This window comes from Oratosquilla oratoria, chromosome 6 (genome assembly GCF_046742065.1).
Source record: "Oratosquilla oratoria isolate Oo_2021 chromosome 6, ASM4674206v1, whole genome shotgun sequence".
Taxonomy (NCBI): Eukaryota; Metazoa; Arthropoda; class Malacostraca; order Stomatopoda; family Squillidae; genus Oratosquilla; species Oratosquilla oratoria.
In genome coordinates this window covers 37,264,966-37,282,144 of record NC_134782.1, presented here as the reverse complement: position 1 = coordinate 37,282,144, position 17,179 = coordinate 37,264,966, and the positions used below count along the sequence as shown (strand labels likewise).

Here is a 17,179-nt window from a genome sequence, read left to right as displayed (position 1 = left end):
GATTATTACGTTTTACTGTGGGGCTATAAGTTTCCAGTTTGTGAACCTCTTAAGCAACAATTTTATGTGTTAGGTATTTTCCTTCAGGCGTTGCTGTATTTGGGAATTGTTGGCATTGAAACTGGTGGTTGGAGGTCTGGTGCATGTTTTTTTTATATGCCATGACTAGATCTACACTCATCAGTTTTATTGCCTAAGCTTTTGCCATCCATGATCCATCATGAGGTATGCAGAGAATGTAAAAACAGGAAGGAACGGAAGACTGGCTTTGTAGTAGCCATCATAACTACTAGCCAACTATTAGTTTGACAGAACAACAACCATAGAGCTACAGTATACTTGGGGTTGTTACTGGACACACCCACTCTTGTACAATGAAGCATTGCAGAACTTTCAAAGGCAATTATGATCCATAGGGGTGTTGCTTTAAGCCCAAAATTATGGACTGGAATTTACCAAATATTTGGGAATATTCTCTGAAATGTTGCAAATAAAATGCTGTTGGGATATGAATAAAAGTGTATAAAAGAAAAATGTAACCCCACCCCTAGGTCAGAAACCTTTTAAGTCCACATTGAACCAGTCTTTCTACACACCTGTTCACATACTGTGCCCCAACAGATGTACAGGTCTAAATATGGAATGTGTCTGCTGTAACATTCCCAGTACATCACAATGCATGACATTTTCATGATACTTCGTCACTAGTATCTTGTTCTGGTAGTGCAACCCTTTAATGGTTAAATTTTTTTTAAATGTGTAGAAGTTGGATTGATATGTAATATGGCTACAATATGACAGCAGCAACTGTTCAACTTTATATTAAGGGTATCTTTTTTGAAAAAAACATGTTTACTTAATTTTTAAGTGATTTTCATGCATCCATCCAATATATACAAGAGGATATGTGGAACTAAGGCTGTTAATTGTAGTAGATGTTGGAAATGGAGGAAGTATGGAAGACACAGTTTGAGATAACAACGGGTGCTGGATGAGTAAGGTTTTAGTACATGATACTTAGGAGCATGACTAGATCCATACTCATCTAGTAAACGTGATGTGAATCCAGCAGTTTAATGTTATAGTTTTGTTAGCCATATTCGTCAAATAGCTTCTAGAAAATCTTCCCTTGTCATTATGTTGAGAAAAGGACATCAGTGTAAAAACTTTGCAATACAAGAAAAAAATACATGAAACAATCTTCTTAGAAAAAAAAAGGACTAATCTAGATTCTTATATTTTTATTCCATCATTCCATGGCTATCAAGCTTTAAGAGATGAATGAAATAGATTGGCAGCAGGTAAAATAAAGACCATGCCTTCCAATATGAAAGGGATTAACTGAGATAGGCTATTGAAGTAATACTGTTGATGTCTGTTAGGCAGCAGCAAGAACAAAAGAAGCTATTGAAGTAATACTGTTGATGTCTGTTAGGCAGGCAGCAGCAAGAACAAAAGGAAAATTCAACCTTGTATTTACAATATATTGAGCCCATTCTGTCTGTGTTTACCTAATTGTAATACTCAGGAAAGGAGCAACACATGTGGGGTACTGTTTCTACTCAGATGATCATATCTCTGTGTATATGTGTGTGGATGTGCACACACGTTTCTCTCTTCTTTATCCGTTCCTCTCCCTGCATCAAGTATTGACTGCACAAGGTTTATTTAGCCAATAAGACCAGAGCCACACAATCATTTATGATTAGAGACCAATTTTCCCAGAGGAATAATGGTCACTTCATCACATATGATACCTTTTCTCTGCTACCTGCCTTAAATTTCTCCATCATCTTACTCCACCTCCTCAGCATGATGTTGACCCCAAAGGTAGAAAGGTTGGTTATTGACAGTTGAATATAAATTTCTCCTCTATTCCTGCTCTCCTAGAGGGTGAGATTTCCCTTCCTGTTATGAGCTCTATTTCAGTCTTGCAGCCCTCTGCATCATCTGTTCAAAAAGAGGGAGTCTCAAAGCAGAACCCTGAAGCAGGCTGAAGGAAAATTGACTGCTGCCTCACCACCACCTATGTTGCCCCTGGTTTGATTCCTTTTTGAAAGTTGATGCCAAAAGGGAGGCAGTGACTCTGTCATTCAGTAAATATAAGATTTTTGTGACTAACTACTTAGCCATCTTTTGATGGTGTATGATAGTAGGGGCAGGAGATGGTGATCTCTGGAAATCCTTAGTTGCAACCTACATGAGGCAGTGAAGGCTCAGTGGTTGCCCTGTGGTGGGACTAAGGAGCGATACAGTTTGGCTGTTGTCTACAGGACTGAGCAGCCCCTATTCAGTATCTGCTCTGCTCACCCTATATGGGGAAAGGCTAGAAAAAGTGACATAGAAATAACCTAACTAGATCTATCCTTGCTTCAGTCTCCCCAAGCATGATCACTCAAATGCAGCAGGATTGATGATAATCAAACAGAACCAGAGAGGGAGTGTCCTCAAATGAAACTAGATTTGGATCCCTTCTTCCCATTATCTCAGTATTCATGTGTCATTCAAATCTATATCCTGCTAGGCACCATCTCAAGTTGGCAACCCTAGCAATGGATGAGCCACCAGGGTAGCTCAAAAGGCAGCATCCACTCCTTTCATTGCCTCCACTCCACAGTGAGCAACAGATTACTACCCAGTTCTCTGATCCAAAGTGCAAAATGTACACCAGGAACAACACTCTGCAAACCACATAAACACTTAAGCCCCACATATGTCCTTGGCTGTCTTCATATCAATACAACTTGTTTTAAAAGGTCACTGTTACTCTTTAGGAACAGGACATTCCCATTTGACACATTGATATGGCCATTGTGACAGGAAATAACTCGCCCACTTACCAGTGTAAAGTTCCCTTCCTTCCCACAATACCACAGATTCTACTAGAATCCTCCCTCTCCCTCTTCCTCCCTCCTCACCTCACAGCCCCCCCCCCCCATTTTTCCTCTCTTCTCTCCCTTCCCCTCACTCCTCTCTCCTCACCATCCCCTCTCTTTATCTCTTTTGCCACTGTACATTTGTTTGTGGCTATGCATATGTCTCACTATTTCTTAATGGTTTCATAAACTATGCATGTTAAATTATTTGGGTACCTTTAACACATGTTCTAGGTAGAGATGGCTATTTTCATCAAGTGTGGCATTAAAGTGCATGCGTCATTTGAACTGTTTTTAGCTTGAGTTGCACAGGGGATTCTCCTTAGGCTGAATAAAACCACCTGGCTGCTGTCAGAATGTTGGTATAATTTTTCAGTGAAATTGAAAGGTCTGATTAAAATGTATTGAACCCTGTTTTTGTTGAGGGGGCTGCTCTTGGTGGATTCACTGGTGCAGCCAGAATAAAAGTACATGTCTGTAGCATTAAAAGAGTCATTATATTCGCAAACTGTGTAATGAGCATAATAATGTTTGTTGCCACAAATTTCATGGGCTGAAACTTACAGCCCCTCCCTTGGGCCTTTCCATAGGTCTCCCCAGGAAAAAAAAGTTGATCAAGACAGAGGTAATTGTAATTGACCATGATCCATTTTTGGCTGGAAAGTACCTTTACTCCTTCTCAGTAGATAGGAGGAACAGGAAACTGTAGCCAGTGTTCCAAATTAAGCATCTTTGTAGTAGTGGGGAAGGATAAATAGACAGACTTTGGATCAATAGTCATACTCTAGTTGGTTAGATCCTACATCATATTACTTTGTATGTTGCAGGGGTTGAGTAAAAGCATTGTTCAGACACCAGAGAGCAGCATCAAGAAGTCACAATTTGGGACACCCAAGACCCTTGATTCTCCTTCAGCACAAGTGTCTGATGGAACTACTCCCTTGCGAAAGTTTAGTGAAAGAACCAATAGTGGGGCAGTGGTTGCATCATATGGTGATGTGGGGAAAGCCACATGGACGTCATCAGGATTATTTGATGCAGAGGTGAGAACATTGTGTATTTACCTAATTGCAAAAGAAATCATTTTGTAAACATGATAATAGAAAAGCATAAGTTTAGGTTGACATTCATGTGTGTAATCTGATAAATTTGTCATATAGGTATCGGTGTCTGACAAATTTGGGATGGTCTTGACAAAGAGCTATAAGTATATGTTTGAAAAATTACGTGACATAGCAGAAGTCCATGATGACATCATTGAATACATTGCTGAGAATATGAAAGGCCATCTTGGGGTTGAAGAATGGACGCATGTAAGGCAGAATGGCAACGTAAGTTTTTAAAATATATTTTTTCATATACAAACATACTCCCTTTAAAAAATTTTAAACATAGGATTTTCCTCATGCAAATATGTATTCCTGAGTTTTAATATTGTACTTCTGTGAAGACAGGTTAACAATGAATACTATTTTGATTTTCTTTTTTAGAAATCCACTGCAGTAAAGATCATTTACACACTGAAAATTGTAGCGTGGTTATAATATTTTTGAAAATTATGCATACATATTCTCATTGTTTTGTTCATTTTTACCCTATACCCAGTTTTTCTCACTTTCCTTGTCTCCTTCACTCTTTCTCCATATCTCCTTTTTCTTTTCTTCCCAAACACAACCTTTCCCTTACTTATTTTCCTTTGTTTCTTGATTCTGATTTCAAAAGTTTTTGGTTTACAATTTATAATTTCCTCCCCCAGGAGTGTTTACCAGTAGTTGGTCGTATATGCTGTGACAGTGTTGGGCGCTTGAATGTAGCTTCAGTATTGCTCGAAGGGAGTAGGGCCAGCTCTGGAGGGTTGACTGTTCCATTGGATGTCACTGAACTTAAAGAGTTTTCCCTATTTCCTGGACAGGTTAGTGTTTTTTTAATTTAAAATTGTGTACTCGTGTAAATCATGAAATGAATACATGTTAGCTGGAGCTTGCTGGAAATATAAGTAATATGAATGTATGGTTACTTAAATGACATATGGATGCATGAGTTTAGATACATATATACATATACCAAAGGCTTTTTCCCCCATACATGGGAGGTAGGCAAAAGAAAAAGGCATAGAATCCACTCCTACCCATTCCATCCCCTACATACTCCACTCCCCTTCACCCTCTTCCCTGGATGGCAGTTGAGTATGTGGGGATGGAATGGGTGGGAGTGGATTTTATGCCATTGTTTTTTGGCTACCTTCCATGTAAGGGGGAAAGAGCCTTTGGTATATGTATGTATGATAAAAATTACAGTACTATAATTATTACCTTTTGGTTTTATAGGTTGTTGCAATACAAGGCGTGAATTCCAGTGGGTCAAAGTTGGTTGCACAGAATGTACAACAAGGATTGGTTCCTCCTATTGTTGACACAGAGATTACCCTTGACCAGAATCAAGGTTAGTATCATGCAACTGCACATCATCTCTTCTACAGTATAGGAAAAAAGAAAGAAATTACAACTACATACCAAAACACCTTTTCCCTTTTCTAAGGGGTGTGGCCAATTCAAAAACTCTTGTCTCACACCTGTACATATTGCTCTGGTCAAAGGTAGTGCTGTGAGACATTTCCTCCAGAGTTGGTAGAAATTGAGGTTGATGTATGCTTTTTCTTACACGCACATTCACACACACACACTCAATCTATCAATCAATCACTTGGCAAGTGGTTCATGATACCATTGCATTCACATACCATTATTACAAGTTTTTTAAGTACACTTGGAATAGAGTTCTTGTCCTTTAAGCTGTCAGAACTATGCCTACATATCCACCTCCTCTTTTTTCATGAAAGTAGCAGTTGCCGAAAAGACTGAAGTTAAACACCATATGAGGACGGAGCCTTTATTTGTACGTTTCGCTTATTACAGCTTTTTCAAGTACTTGAAAAAGCTGTAATAAACGAATTGTACAAATAAAGGCTCCGTCCTCATGTGGTGTTTAACTCGTCAACCTCCTCTCTTCAGTTGTTTCTCTTGACCTCTAACTCTCAGCCTTGTTTTCTTTTGACAGTGTACCATGAGTTACAGATACAGGTAATCCTTGAATGTAATGGTTGTTGTTGTCGTTCCCTAGACTGTCTGTCCGAGCAGTCCCGTCTCCCCAAGGAATGCCACAGCTGAAACTGGGTTTTCCCACAAATCCTTTGTAGAGTGTATGTTGTGTTGTTTGCGTGCATGATTGTGTATAATGCAGTCTTCCATTATGTGTTGTATAGTATGGGGTGAAGTGTTACATCCCGGGCAGCTGTTCACAATGCGGTCATCCAGCCTCTTCTGGTAGCTTAGAAGTGCTGGGTGGTGGCCGCACCGCAGTCTGGCCAGGTGGACTCTGTCCTTTCATGGGAGAGATGATTCAGAAGGGTGGATATCAGGGGGTCTGGCATGCAGCAGTGTTTTGTCTTTCAGTGTGTTAATGTAATGGTAATTGGTACTGATAAACAATATAGGAATACATGATAATGAGATACATGAATTAAAGAAGAAAATTCTTAATGGTTCCCAGTGAATTACCACCCCTAAGATACCTTCATTGGGCTTTGAGCCATATGATCATCAAGGAAATATTTGACAAACATAACCTAGGATTTAGTTAACATATATATAGTCAATACATTGGGATGATAGATTAAGCAGTAAATTTTCTGAGATATCAGATGTTGATGATTGATTAATATGGTTTAATGTCGCAAACCCCTCCTGTCGGAAGGCTAGGACGAATGAACCATGCCCATGGTTCAACATCATCAGTGGCAGGGTTTGAATGACCTTCACTGCAAGTAATGATGTCCTAACCTGCTCAGCCATCAAGCTTCCATTAAGATATCAAATGTAAAAGAGCTATAAGCTTGCCCACAAGTTCTGTTTGATCTGTATTGGGAAGGGTTGAGGACGTTAAACTGAACCAAATATTATATAATATTTTTCCTTTTTTTCAGAGGCAGTGCAGGTTATGATAGCTAGTGGCCCATTTACAACAACAGATGATGTTCTCTATGAACCATTAATGGAACTGTTAAATAATGTTACTCAGAAACCACCTCACGTTTTAATTTTGATAGGACCATTTCTTGACTCTTCTCATCCATTCATTGTCAATAACAGTCTTAATGAGACATATACATTGCTGTTCAATCGCTGCCTTGAAAGAATCACATCGTGCACTAAAGAGTAAGTAGTTCATAGTTTTTGTGAATGTATGGTATTTTGTCATTTCTAGTTCCTTTGCATTCTTACATTTGAAGTCTACTCTATATTTAACATTTTACTTCTTTGCAGATTACCTACAGAAGTGCTCATTGTTAGTTCATATCGTGATGTGATGTGTCCAGCTGTGTATCCTACACCCCCAATTGATTCACAGACTTCAGGAACATCTAAAATGAAGTTTTTGAGTGATCCAAGCTTTATTGAAATAGAAGGAGTTACCTTTGCACTTACTTCAACAGACATTCTGTTTCACATTGGCAAGGAAGAGATATCATTGTAAGTTCATAGTTGTTTTGTTCCTGTGAATTTATATTCTTTGGAATAACCGATTACAATAGGGTGAGAATCATAGCAATTTAATGTGTTATCTATTTATTTACTTGTTTATTTATATTTTGTTTTTTCTTTCAGTCCCCATGGTTCAGATCGTATGTGTAGGTTGGCAAAACACTTGTTGGCACAGCAGTCTATGTACCCCCTCTATCCACCACCATTGGGAGTTAATATAGATCATGAACGGTGTGATTTGCATGCCAGGCTCCCAAATAGTCCACATGTCCTTGTTCTACCTTCAAATCTTCGGGGATTTATCAGAGTTAGTATAAAGCTTTCAGAATATTTTTAATTTTTACATAAAATTGTCATCTGTTTATTAATGATTATTTGCTATTGCATAGTGCTTGTGGCAGGGTCAGAGGAGGGAATAAGTGAGATAATTACAGAGTTTGGGAGGGTATACGATTGGAAAAAGTAAAAGGTAAAAGTGAAGAGATGTACAAGGGGTTGAAAGAATATTAGGATGGTTTGGACACATGGAAAGAATGAGTGAAGAAAGACTAGTAAAAGAGGTATGGAAGGCAGATGTGGAGGGAGTGAACATGAGGGGACGTCCTAGGATGAGGTGGATGGATGGGGTGAAGGGGGCTTTGGGGAAGAGGGGAAAGTCTGTTGAGGAAGGAAGGGAGAGGACGGAAGACAGAGGTGAGTGGAGAATGGTTGTATATGGATGTTGTGATTGCACGAGGAGGAATGGGCAGGGGGGTGGGGTAGTATGTGTGAGTAAATTTTGATGCAGCCCGAAGGGATTTTCTCCCCGTCCTCTCCTTATATGCAAGGGGGGACGGAGAGGGGGGGTCGCCGATTAAATGAAGCGGCCTTGCTGTGGATGTGCTGTGTCTTGCGACACTGCTTCTGACCCAGGGCGGTGTGCAGGGATGACCCGTCATCCAGGAGGTGCTCAGATGAGAGGGAGGGTGGGAGGGGTGTGGAGTGTATGTAGGGATGAAATGGGTGGGAGTGTTTTTATGCCTTTCCCTTTTTGGCTACCTCCCTTGTAAGGGGGAAAAAAGCCTTGGTATATGTATGTACTAATATTTTCCTCTCATTCTCTTTCATCATGAATGTGGATAACTACAGAAAATGCAATCAAGCCTGTTCGCAGAATATGGGGGTTTAAAGAGAGGTTGGAGGAAGTGGATAGCTTTAGGTATATGGGGTCACATGGCAAGAAAAAGAGTTGAAGCGGAAGTAAAAATGTAAAGTGAGAGAAGCAAGTAAATGCCCTGTCAGATTAAAAAACTTCATGAGAAGAGGGCATTTGGGAATGGATGCAAAGAGGAGACTACATGAAGGAGTGATGGTGCTGATAGCACTGTATGGGGCAGAAACCTGGAATTTAAGAGAGGCAGAGAGGAAGAGTTTAAATGTGTACGAGATGAAATGTCTGAGAAGTAATGTAGGGGTTATATGATTGGATAAAAAACATGGAGGTGAAGAGGAGAGCTGAGGTGGAAAAGGAGATGGTAGATAGGGTAGCTGAAATAGTATTGGGATGGTTTGGAAACGTGGAAAGAAGTAGTAAAAAATGTGTGGAAGGAGAGGTGGATGGAGTGAACTTGAGGGGATGACCAACAATTGGATAGATGGGGGTGAGAGGTGTTGAGTAAGAGGGGAATGGTGCAAGGAAGGGAGAGGGTGGTTAGTGGTTATATACAAATGATATTGTGACATTCCTAAGGAATTTCTCCCAGTCTTCTTTTTTCTGGATGAGAGTGGGTGGGGGTATCACCGATTAAGTGAAGTGGCCTTACTGTGGATGCACTCTTGCTGCATTGCTTCTGACCCAGGGAAATGTGTGGGATACTGGGATGACATGTCATCCATGAGGAGCTAAAGTGAGAGGGAGGAAAAGATGATGGATGGGAATGAAATGGGTGGGAGTGGGGCCTTTTGACTTGGCTCTTGTAAGGAAAAAATTCTAGGTATATAAATATATAGCTGTATAGTGTGATTGAGATCAAGAATGAATGGTTGGACAGGGTAAAGGGGGCATTAGATGAATTAGGAATATCTTGTAATTTAGTTTATTTTTTCAAGTGGATAAGGAAAGGGTCAGTTTGCCATTTAAAGAAGCATTGGAGTCAATTGGCTGTGGCTGTCAAATCCTGCTGTGGAAGTGCTGTCTTGCTGCATTGCAGTCAATCTAAGCAGTGTCACAGGGGACATGACCCTTCATCCACAAGGTGCTAAGATGGAAAGAACAGCAAATGGATTTTTCATGAGTGTATGTTTCAAATTGGCCACCTCACTTCCAGTTAGGAATGACCTTTTGGTAAATGTATGTAAAAACAAATGATAGGGTCATCATGGTAACTGAGGAGAGATACAAACATACATATACCAAGGCTTTTTACCCTTAAAGGGAGGTAGCCAAAAAGGAAAAGGCATAAAATCATTCCCACCCATTCCATCCCTGAATACACTCCACACCCCTCCACCCACCCTCTCATCTTAGCACCTCCTGGATGACGGGTCATCCCTCCACCTTGTCCACTGCCCTGGGTCAGAAGCAGTGTTGCAAGACACAGTACATCCACAACAAGGCCGCTTCATTAAATCAGTGACCCCCCTCTCTGTCCCCCCATGCATAAAAGGAGAAGACGGGGAGAAATCCCTTTGGGCTGCGTCAAAAATTTGCTCACACATACTACCTCACCCCCCACCCCCCTGCCCATTCCACCTCATGCATCACAACATCATCCATATACAACCATTCTCCATTCACCCGTCTTCTGTCCTCTCCCGTCCTTCCTCAACAGACATTCCCCTCTTCCCTAAAGCCCCCTTCACCCCATCCATCCACCTCATCCTAGGACGTCCCCTCATGTTCACTCCTTCCACATATGCCTTCTATATCTTTTACTAGTCTTTCTTCACTCATTCTTTCCATGTGTCCAAACCATCCTAATACTCTTTCATCAACCCTATCTCCCAACTCCCTTTCCACACCTGTTCTCCTCCTCACCTCCTCATTTCTCACTATATCTAGCCTAGTAACCCCCATCATACTTCTCAGACACCTCATCTCAAACACATTCAAAGTCCTTCTCTCTTCCTCTCTTATGTTCCATGTTTGTGCCCCATACAGTGCTGTTAGCACAATCACTCCTTCATACAGTCTCCTCTTAGCATCCATTCCCAAATGTCTATTCCTCATTACACTCTTTAATCCACCAAGGCATTTACTCGCTTCTCTCAATCTACATTCTACCTCCACCTTCACTCCACCTTTTCCTGCCACATTTGCACCCAAGTATCTAAAACTATCCACTTCCTCCAATCACTTTCCCTTGATGCTCACTTCCAGTCTACTGCCACTTTCACCCCTTGTACATCTCATCACCTTTCTTTTACCCACATTTATCTTTAGCTTTCTTCTTTCACATACTCTCCAACTTCCTCAATCCCTCCTCCGATCCTGCCACAAGTGCAGTGTCGTCCGCAAACAGCTGGTTCACCTCCCACTTTTCTCCATTTTCTTTAACCATCTCCAATCCCTGACCCACTACCCTTGCATTTACCTCTCACATTACCCCATCCATGTATAAGTTGAACAGCCAGGGCGACATAACACAGCCTTGACGAAGTCCCACCTTTACCTTGAACCACTCACTCTCCATTTCTAATCTTGACACAAGCTCTACTACTCTCTTAAAAACTTGACAGCTCCCAGAAGCTTTCCTCCTATCCCGTATATCTGCATAACCTCCCACAGTGCCTTTCTGTCTACCCTATTTTAAGCCTTTTCCAGATCCATAAAAGCCCAAAAAACATCCTTCCCCTTTCCTATAGGTTTCTCACATATGTCTTACCTCAAAGATCTGGCCTACACAACCTCTACTTGTCCTAAGTCTACACTGTTCCTCACCGTTCCTCTCCTAATCCTCTCAATCAAGATCCTCCCATAAGCCTTCCCAACTACACTTAACAAGCTAATCCCTCTTAAACTACTACATTCACACTTGTCCCCTTTTCCCTTAGTAAAGTGGAACTATACAGGCACTCCTCCAGTCCTCCGGCACTCTGCCCTCTCTCCAGCAAACATTAAATAACCTCAGCAGTAACAAGGGATAGTAATGCTGAGAGCAGACAAGTGACTGTTGTACCATGTATCCACATCAGTATATGGCTTCTCATTGTTTAGAAGCAAAGGCATGCACACAGACAAGTGTGTGCACAGCTTTGCTTGTAAACAGTGGAATTGTATGGGAAACCACATATCAATGCAACTATGTGGCACCACATTCACTTGTCTGGTCCCGGCCTAAAAGTTAGAAAATTACTGCATTCTTTCAAGTCTGGGTGTTTGTCATTATGCATTAGTACTTTTTTTTTTATAGATGGAAGAAGTGCCACATGTTAGGGAGATAATTTTTCTTAATTTTGTTCTTTTGCAGGATGTAGAGGGAGTTGTTGTGGTCAACCCAGAACATTTAGCCAAAGGTCAAGTTGGTGGGGCCTTTGCCAGGTTGGAGTTACGTCCCCCGTCCAAAAAACAGAGCTCGATAGCATCTTCAGTCATTGCACAAGTTGTTAAACTGTGACTTTTATGTGTGATGTATGTACCAAACAGTCTTACTTCAAATGTAAAACTTTTGTATGGATGGTTTCAGAGGAGTTGTTTGGAAAGATATCAGACAGATGAAAGCTACAGTTTTGAAACTAGTGAAATTGAAGATATTTTTAAACAAATTTTAAGAAAATATTGTACAAATTTTCATCATGAAGCCAGGAAAGAAGAACTAGGATTTAATTTTTGTAAAGCACCTGAGACTTTTTACAATAAAATGAAAAATGAAATATTGACATATTGTATGACCATCCTGAGGTGATGAGAGGGGTGTGAAAAATGATTAAATGTATGTGTTGAGTGTGTGCTTTGAGTTGGATGAAGGTAACTGGATACATGGGTGAAGGGGGTGTGCTTGGTTGGCCCCCCTCCTCATAAGAGGTAAAGGATGAACATTCAGAGAGGAGGAAGCCTACTTCCATCACTGTCCCACTTAATTGCCTATATCTTGCATGGGAGATCTCAATGCTAGGGTAGGGGATGAACCAATAGAGTGGTTGGGAAGTGTGGTGTGCCAGGTAAAAATGATGGTGGACATGTTTGGAAAGGGAGTTGATGATAGCTAACACAATGTTTAGGAAAAATGTCGAGCATAAGTACATATGGGAGAGGGTGGTCAATAAAGCATTAATGGACTGTATAATGGTATCCAGGAAAAGATTAGGATGAGTTCTAGATGGGAAGGAATAGTAGGGAGTGGTGGAATGACAAAGTGAAGAGGGTAGTAGAAGGGAAGAAGTGAGCATTCAGGAACTGGTTGCAAAGACGAGAAATGTATGAGAAGTACGAAAGAAAAGCAAAGCAAAATATGAAAGGCAGAAAGGAAAGCAGATGTAAAATGAGTGGCAGAAAATTTTGAAAATGCGTCTTGGAAGGAGGAGTTGAGTCACATACAAAAAATGAATGTACAGATGTTAACGAAGAGGTGGTGGAAGACGGGCAGAGTATTTTAGAGAGTTGATGAATGTGAAGGTGGATAGGTAGTAACAGTGAGGGATGCTAAGAAAATGAATGATGGGATGGGAAGTAAAAGATATGGTGCAGATAGTTATCAAAATGATAAGGGCAGATAAGGCACCTGGTTTAGATGGGCGTTGTGGTGAGTATCTGAAGAAGGGAGGTACAGTAAATGTCGGACTGGATAGGTTTAAATGTTGGTGTTAAGGGAGGGTAAAGTGTTTGAGGACTGGAAGAGTGCCTGTGTAGTTCCACATTATAAAGGAACGGGACAAATGTGAGCATATTAGTTTCATAGGGATCAGTTTGTTGAGTGTTGTTGGGAGGGTTTTGAGAGGATTGGGAGAGAAACGGTAAGTTTAGGAAATGGGGGTTGAGTGGATCTGATGTTTATGGTAAGGCAGATTTGAGAAAGCTTCAACCAAAGGTAAGCATGTTTTTTGAGCCTTTATGGATTTGGAAAAGGCTTATGACGGTAGATAGAAAGGCACTGTGGGAGGTTTTGGAGATATAGGATTGGGGGAAAGCTATTAAGAGCAGTCAAGTTTTTATGATAGTTGAGCCTGTGATAGAATGGGAAATGGAGAGAGCGAATGGTTTGAGGTAAAGGCGAGTTTGTGACAGGGATGTGTCGTGTTGCCATGGCTGTTCAATATGTACATGGATGGGGTGGTGTGGGAGGTAAATGGGCAGGGGACTAAAGATGGTTAAAGAAAATGGAGAGAAGTGGGAGGTAAGCCAGTTGTTTGCTGATGACCCTGCACTTGTGGCAGGGTCTGAGGAGGGATTAAGGTAGTTGGTAACATCAGTAGGAGAAACTTGAAGGTTAATGTGGGTAAAATAAGGTCATGAGATGTACAAGAGGAAAAGATGGCAGCAAGTAAGTCTCAAAGGAGAGAAGCTGGAGGAAGTGGGTAGCTTTAGGTATTTGGAGTAACGTGTGGCAAGAAAGGGAGTTAAGGCAAAAGTAAATTGTACAGTGACAGAAGCAAGTAAATGCCCTGTCGGATTAAAAAGCGTCATAAGAAATAGGCATTTGGGAATGAATGCAAAGAGGAGACTATGTGAAATTTGAGAGGAAAAGTCTAAATGTGTTCAAGATGAAATGTCAGATGTATGGTAAGGGTTACGAGGTTAAATAAAATAAGAAATGAGGAGAGCTAGGGTGGAAAAGGAGATGGCAGATAGGGCTGATGAAAGTATTGGGATGGTTGTGTTGGACACATGGAAAGAATGAATGAAGAAATATTAGTAAAAGATGTAGGAGTGAACTTGAGGGGACTACCAATGATAAAATGAATGGATGGGGCAAAAGGGGTTTTGAGCAAGAGGGGAATGTTGGTTGAACAAGGGAAGGAGAAGATAGGAAATAGGGGTGAGTGGAGAAGGGCTGTGATGCAAGGAAGGGATGGAGTGGTTATGTATGAATATTTTGATGCAGCCCAAAGGGATTTCTCAATGTCTTCTCTTTTTTTTTCTGGATGAAGGGATGAAGAGGGGGGTTGCTGATTAAGTGAAGTGGCCTTGCTGTGGGTGCATTGTGTCTTACTACATTTCTTCTGACCCATGGAAATAGGGGTGAGTGGAGAATGGCTGTGATGCAAGGAAGGGATGGAGGGGTAGGGAGTGGTTATGTATGAATATTTTGATGCGGCCCAAAGGGATTTCTCAATGTCTTCTCTTTTTTTTTCTGGATGAAGGGATGAAGAGGGGGGTTGCTGATTAAGTGAAGTGGCCTTGCTGTGGGTGCATTGTGTCTTACTACATTTCTTCTGACCCAGGTCAATGGGTGGTATACAGGGATAAACTATCATCCATGAAGAGCTAAGATGAGAGGGAAGAAAGGATGGATGGGAATGGGTACTTGCCTTTTGAGTTGGCTACCTTCTTTGTAACAGGGAAAAAGCCCATGGTATATAAATAGATAACTTGTGTGGGAATCATATTGGCAGAACGTTTTCCACCCTTCTACCAGAGGGAAAGCAAGGGAAAAGAAAAGATCTGTTAAAAAATAGTATTAAAGGACAGTTTCAAGGGAACAGCATAGTGGAGGGATAGTCATAGTTTAATAGGCAGCATTCTTCTAGAAGTAGATATTTTACTTGAACAGATAAATGATATGTGGCTCTAGTCCATAGGGGTACCCCAAAAGTCATGCTAACATGCAATACTACTGCATGATAATGTGTAGTCAATACCCAAATATAGGGAGCTAAGATAAAAGGTGGCAATGTGTCCATGCTTTGACTGGCTACCTCATTTGTAAGGGGGATGAAGTCTTGATATATATGTGTGTATGTGTGCTCTGACTTGGTCACCTATTGTAAAAAAGAAAGGGCCTGGGGTAGGGGGGGTCTGCAGAGATGGTTTATCAATGCTTGTAACATAGATTACAAGCTACATTCCCAACCAAAGCCATTCCAAGGGGCAACGTTTTCTCTACATATTATAGGTCACATTTAAAGATTTCAATGTGGGATTTAGAATCAAGCTGACATAAAAACAACTAATGGATCCACCACTTCCATGTGGTTCTTCCTATCCAGGATTTGATGCAGAGAGTGAGGGAGCAACAGAGACTGACAGTACATTCACTTGTCAAACTTTTTCACTGATAATAACTTCATTCTTCCAACTAACAACAAAAGTTCTATGGTGATGGTAAGGTAGAGTGATTTTTAGAAGCTTAGTCACAACCCTCACAGATGGCAATGCAGCCCCAGTGGTTGCTCTATGGTGGGGCAAGAACACTAGTTTGGCAACAGCATGTGTGATTGAGCAGCCTTTTTTTAGGATACACCCTGCTCACCCCACATGAGGACTCAACTAGAAAAGGTACCTCAAACATTGCACCCTTGCTCCAACCTGGATTTCCACACGAAGTGACAAATTCCAGTCACTTTTAAAGAGCATTATACAAGAAGAGATGGTCTACCAGTAGTGTTTAGGACCAAGAATGTTGTTTAACATGGGTCTAGGTCCATTTCATCTACTGTACATGTAGGTCAAGCAACCCAAGTTCAAGAATGCAAAGTTGCTTAGCAGGAGTGAAGTTTGTGTTGGTTTAGTTAGTAGGAAGTAGGTATATATGGGGACAGAGTATTCCTAAACTGTAGAAATGTACATGCATCACATTAGGGTTAGGTGTACATGACATCTGGCAATCACTTTGGAAAGAAAATGTATCATGTAAAAACAATTTAAAGAGAAAAATAAAGGTTGTTGATTCTCCTAATATTAGGTTAGTGTGATCATTGTATTAAGGAGTAGTTACGGGTATAGAAGGTTGTTAAGGGGTTGTGTAGTTAGGGCATTTGAGTAAGATGGGTGTAATATAGATAGTATTGCATGGGAGGTGATGGGGGTTGTCTGGACACGAGTGGGACAAGAACGTGCTGTTCTTGAGCATATCAGGGTTGTCTCAAAGCAGAGGTTATGCTGCTGGGATGAGAGCCATGGGCATACATGTCTGACTGTCTTCCAATGGCCTGTCAGTTTTTCCTTCCAACATTTTTGCCATGATCTTTGTAATATAGACCAAAAGGGCAGGATAGGAGTCTGTTATTGGCAGTGAGGTGGATGCTTCATCCTGAGCTACCTTGTCAGCTTGTTCATTGCCGGGAATGTCACCATGTTGCACATGCATAAAACGAGGCGCAAACGCCTAAGCCAGCAAGGACGCGAGCGTTCTTCCTGATGCACGTGTCCTTGCTGGCATCTAGTGGCAATGGGAACTGGCACACATCTGGAAGAAATGGTGGAAGGCTGAAAGGAAAGTTCGAATGAGACCGCAGGGCGGCAGGATAGGTCTGCCGGTCTGTCTTGGGGTTCTGTCAATGAAGCGCAAACGCGTGTACGAAAATCTGACGCGTTTTTGTGCGCACGTTTGGCGCACGCACTCAAACGCCCGTGTGAAACTGGCTATAAAAGGCTAAAGGGCCGAAGAAAGTGTGATAATTTGGGGTATTGGGGGAACATGATGGAGAATTACTCTAGTGTTGTTAAAGAACAATAAATTTGTAAAGGGGTTATCTGCTTTCTATATATAAACTTCTTCCTGGTGAGCTGCAGAAAGCGACTGTGCCGAGCCATAGGCTGAGAGATCATAATTATGGGGTTTGTTAGTCGAAGGGCTGTGAATCAAGTGGATATATAGACTTGGTACTTAGAATCAGTTTTGCTTT

The 17,179-nt window shown here is 41.2% G+C and overlaps 1 protein-coding gene across 1 annotated transcript in view; it reads left to right on the top strand.

Annotated features, from left to right (window-relative positions):
• PolA2 (DNA polymerase alpha subunit B) overlaps nt 1-12,271 on the top strand; it is a 40,357-nt gene extending 28,086 nt beyond the window's left edge. The window contains exons 4-11 of the mRNA XM_076186713.1: nt 3,704-3,919; nt 4,037-4,207; nt 4,633-4,788; nt 5,204-5,318; nt 6,859-7,090; nt 7,199-7,405; nt 7,541-7,724; nt 11,866-12,271. Coding sequence (XP_076042828.1) covers nt 3,704-3,919; nt 4,037-4,207; nt 4,633-4,788; nt 5,204-5,318; nt 6,859-7,090; nt 7,199-7,405; nt 7,541-7,724; nt 11,866-12,012 — 1,428 coding nt within the window. The 3' untranslated portion in view covers nt 12,013-12,271. The remainder of the gene's footprint in view (nt 1-3,703; nt 3,920-4,036; nt 4,208-4,632; nt 4,789-5,203; nt 5,319-6,858; nt 7,091-7,198; nt 7,406-7,540; nt 7,725-11,865) is intronic.
• Nucleotides 12,272-17,179: the final 4,908 nt, after the last annotated feature.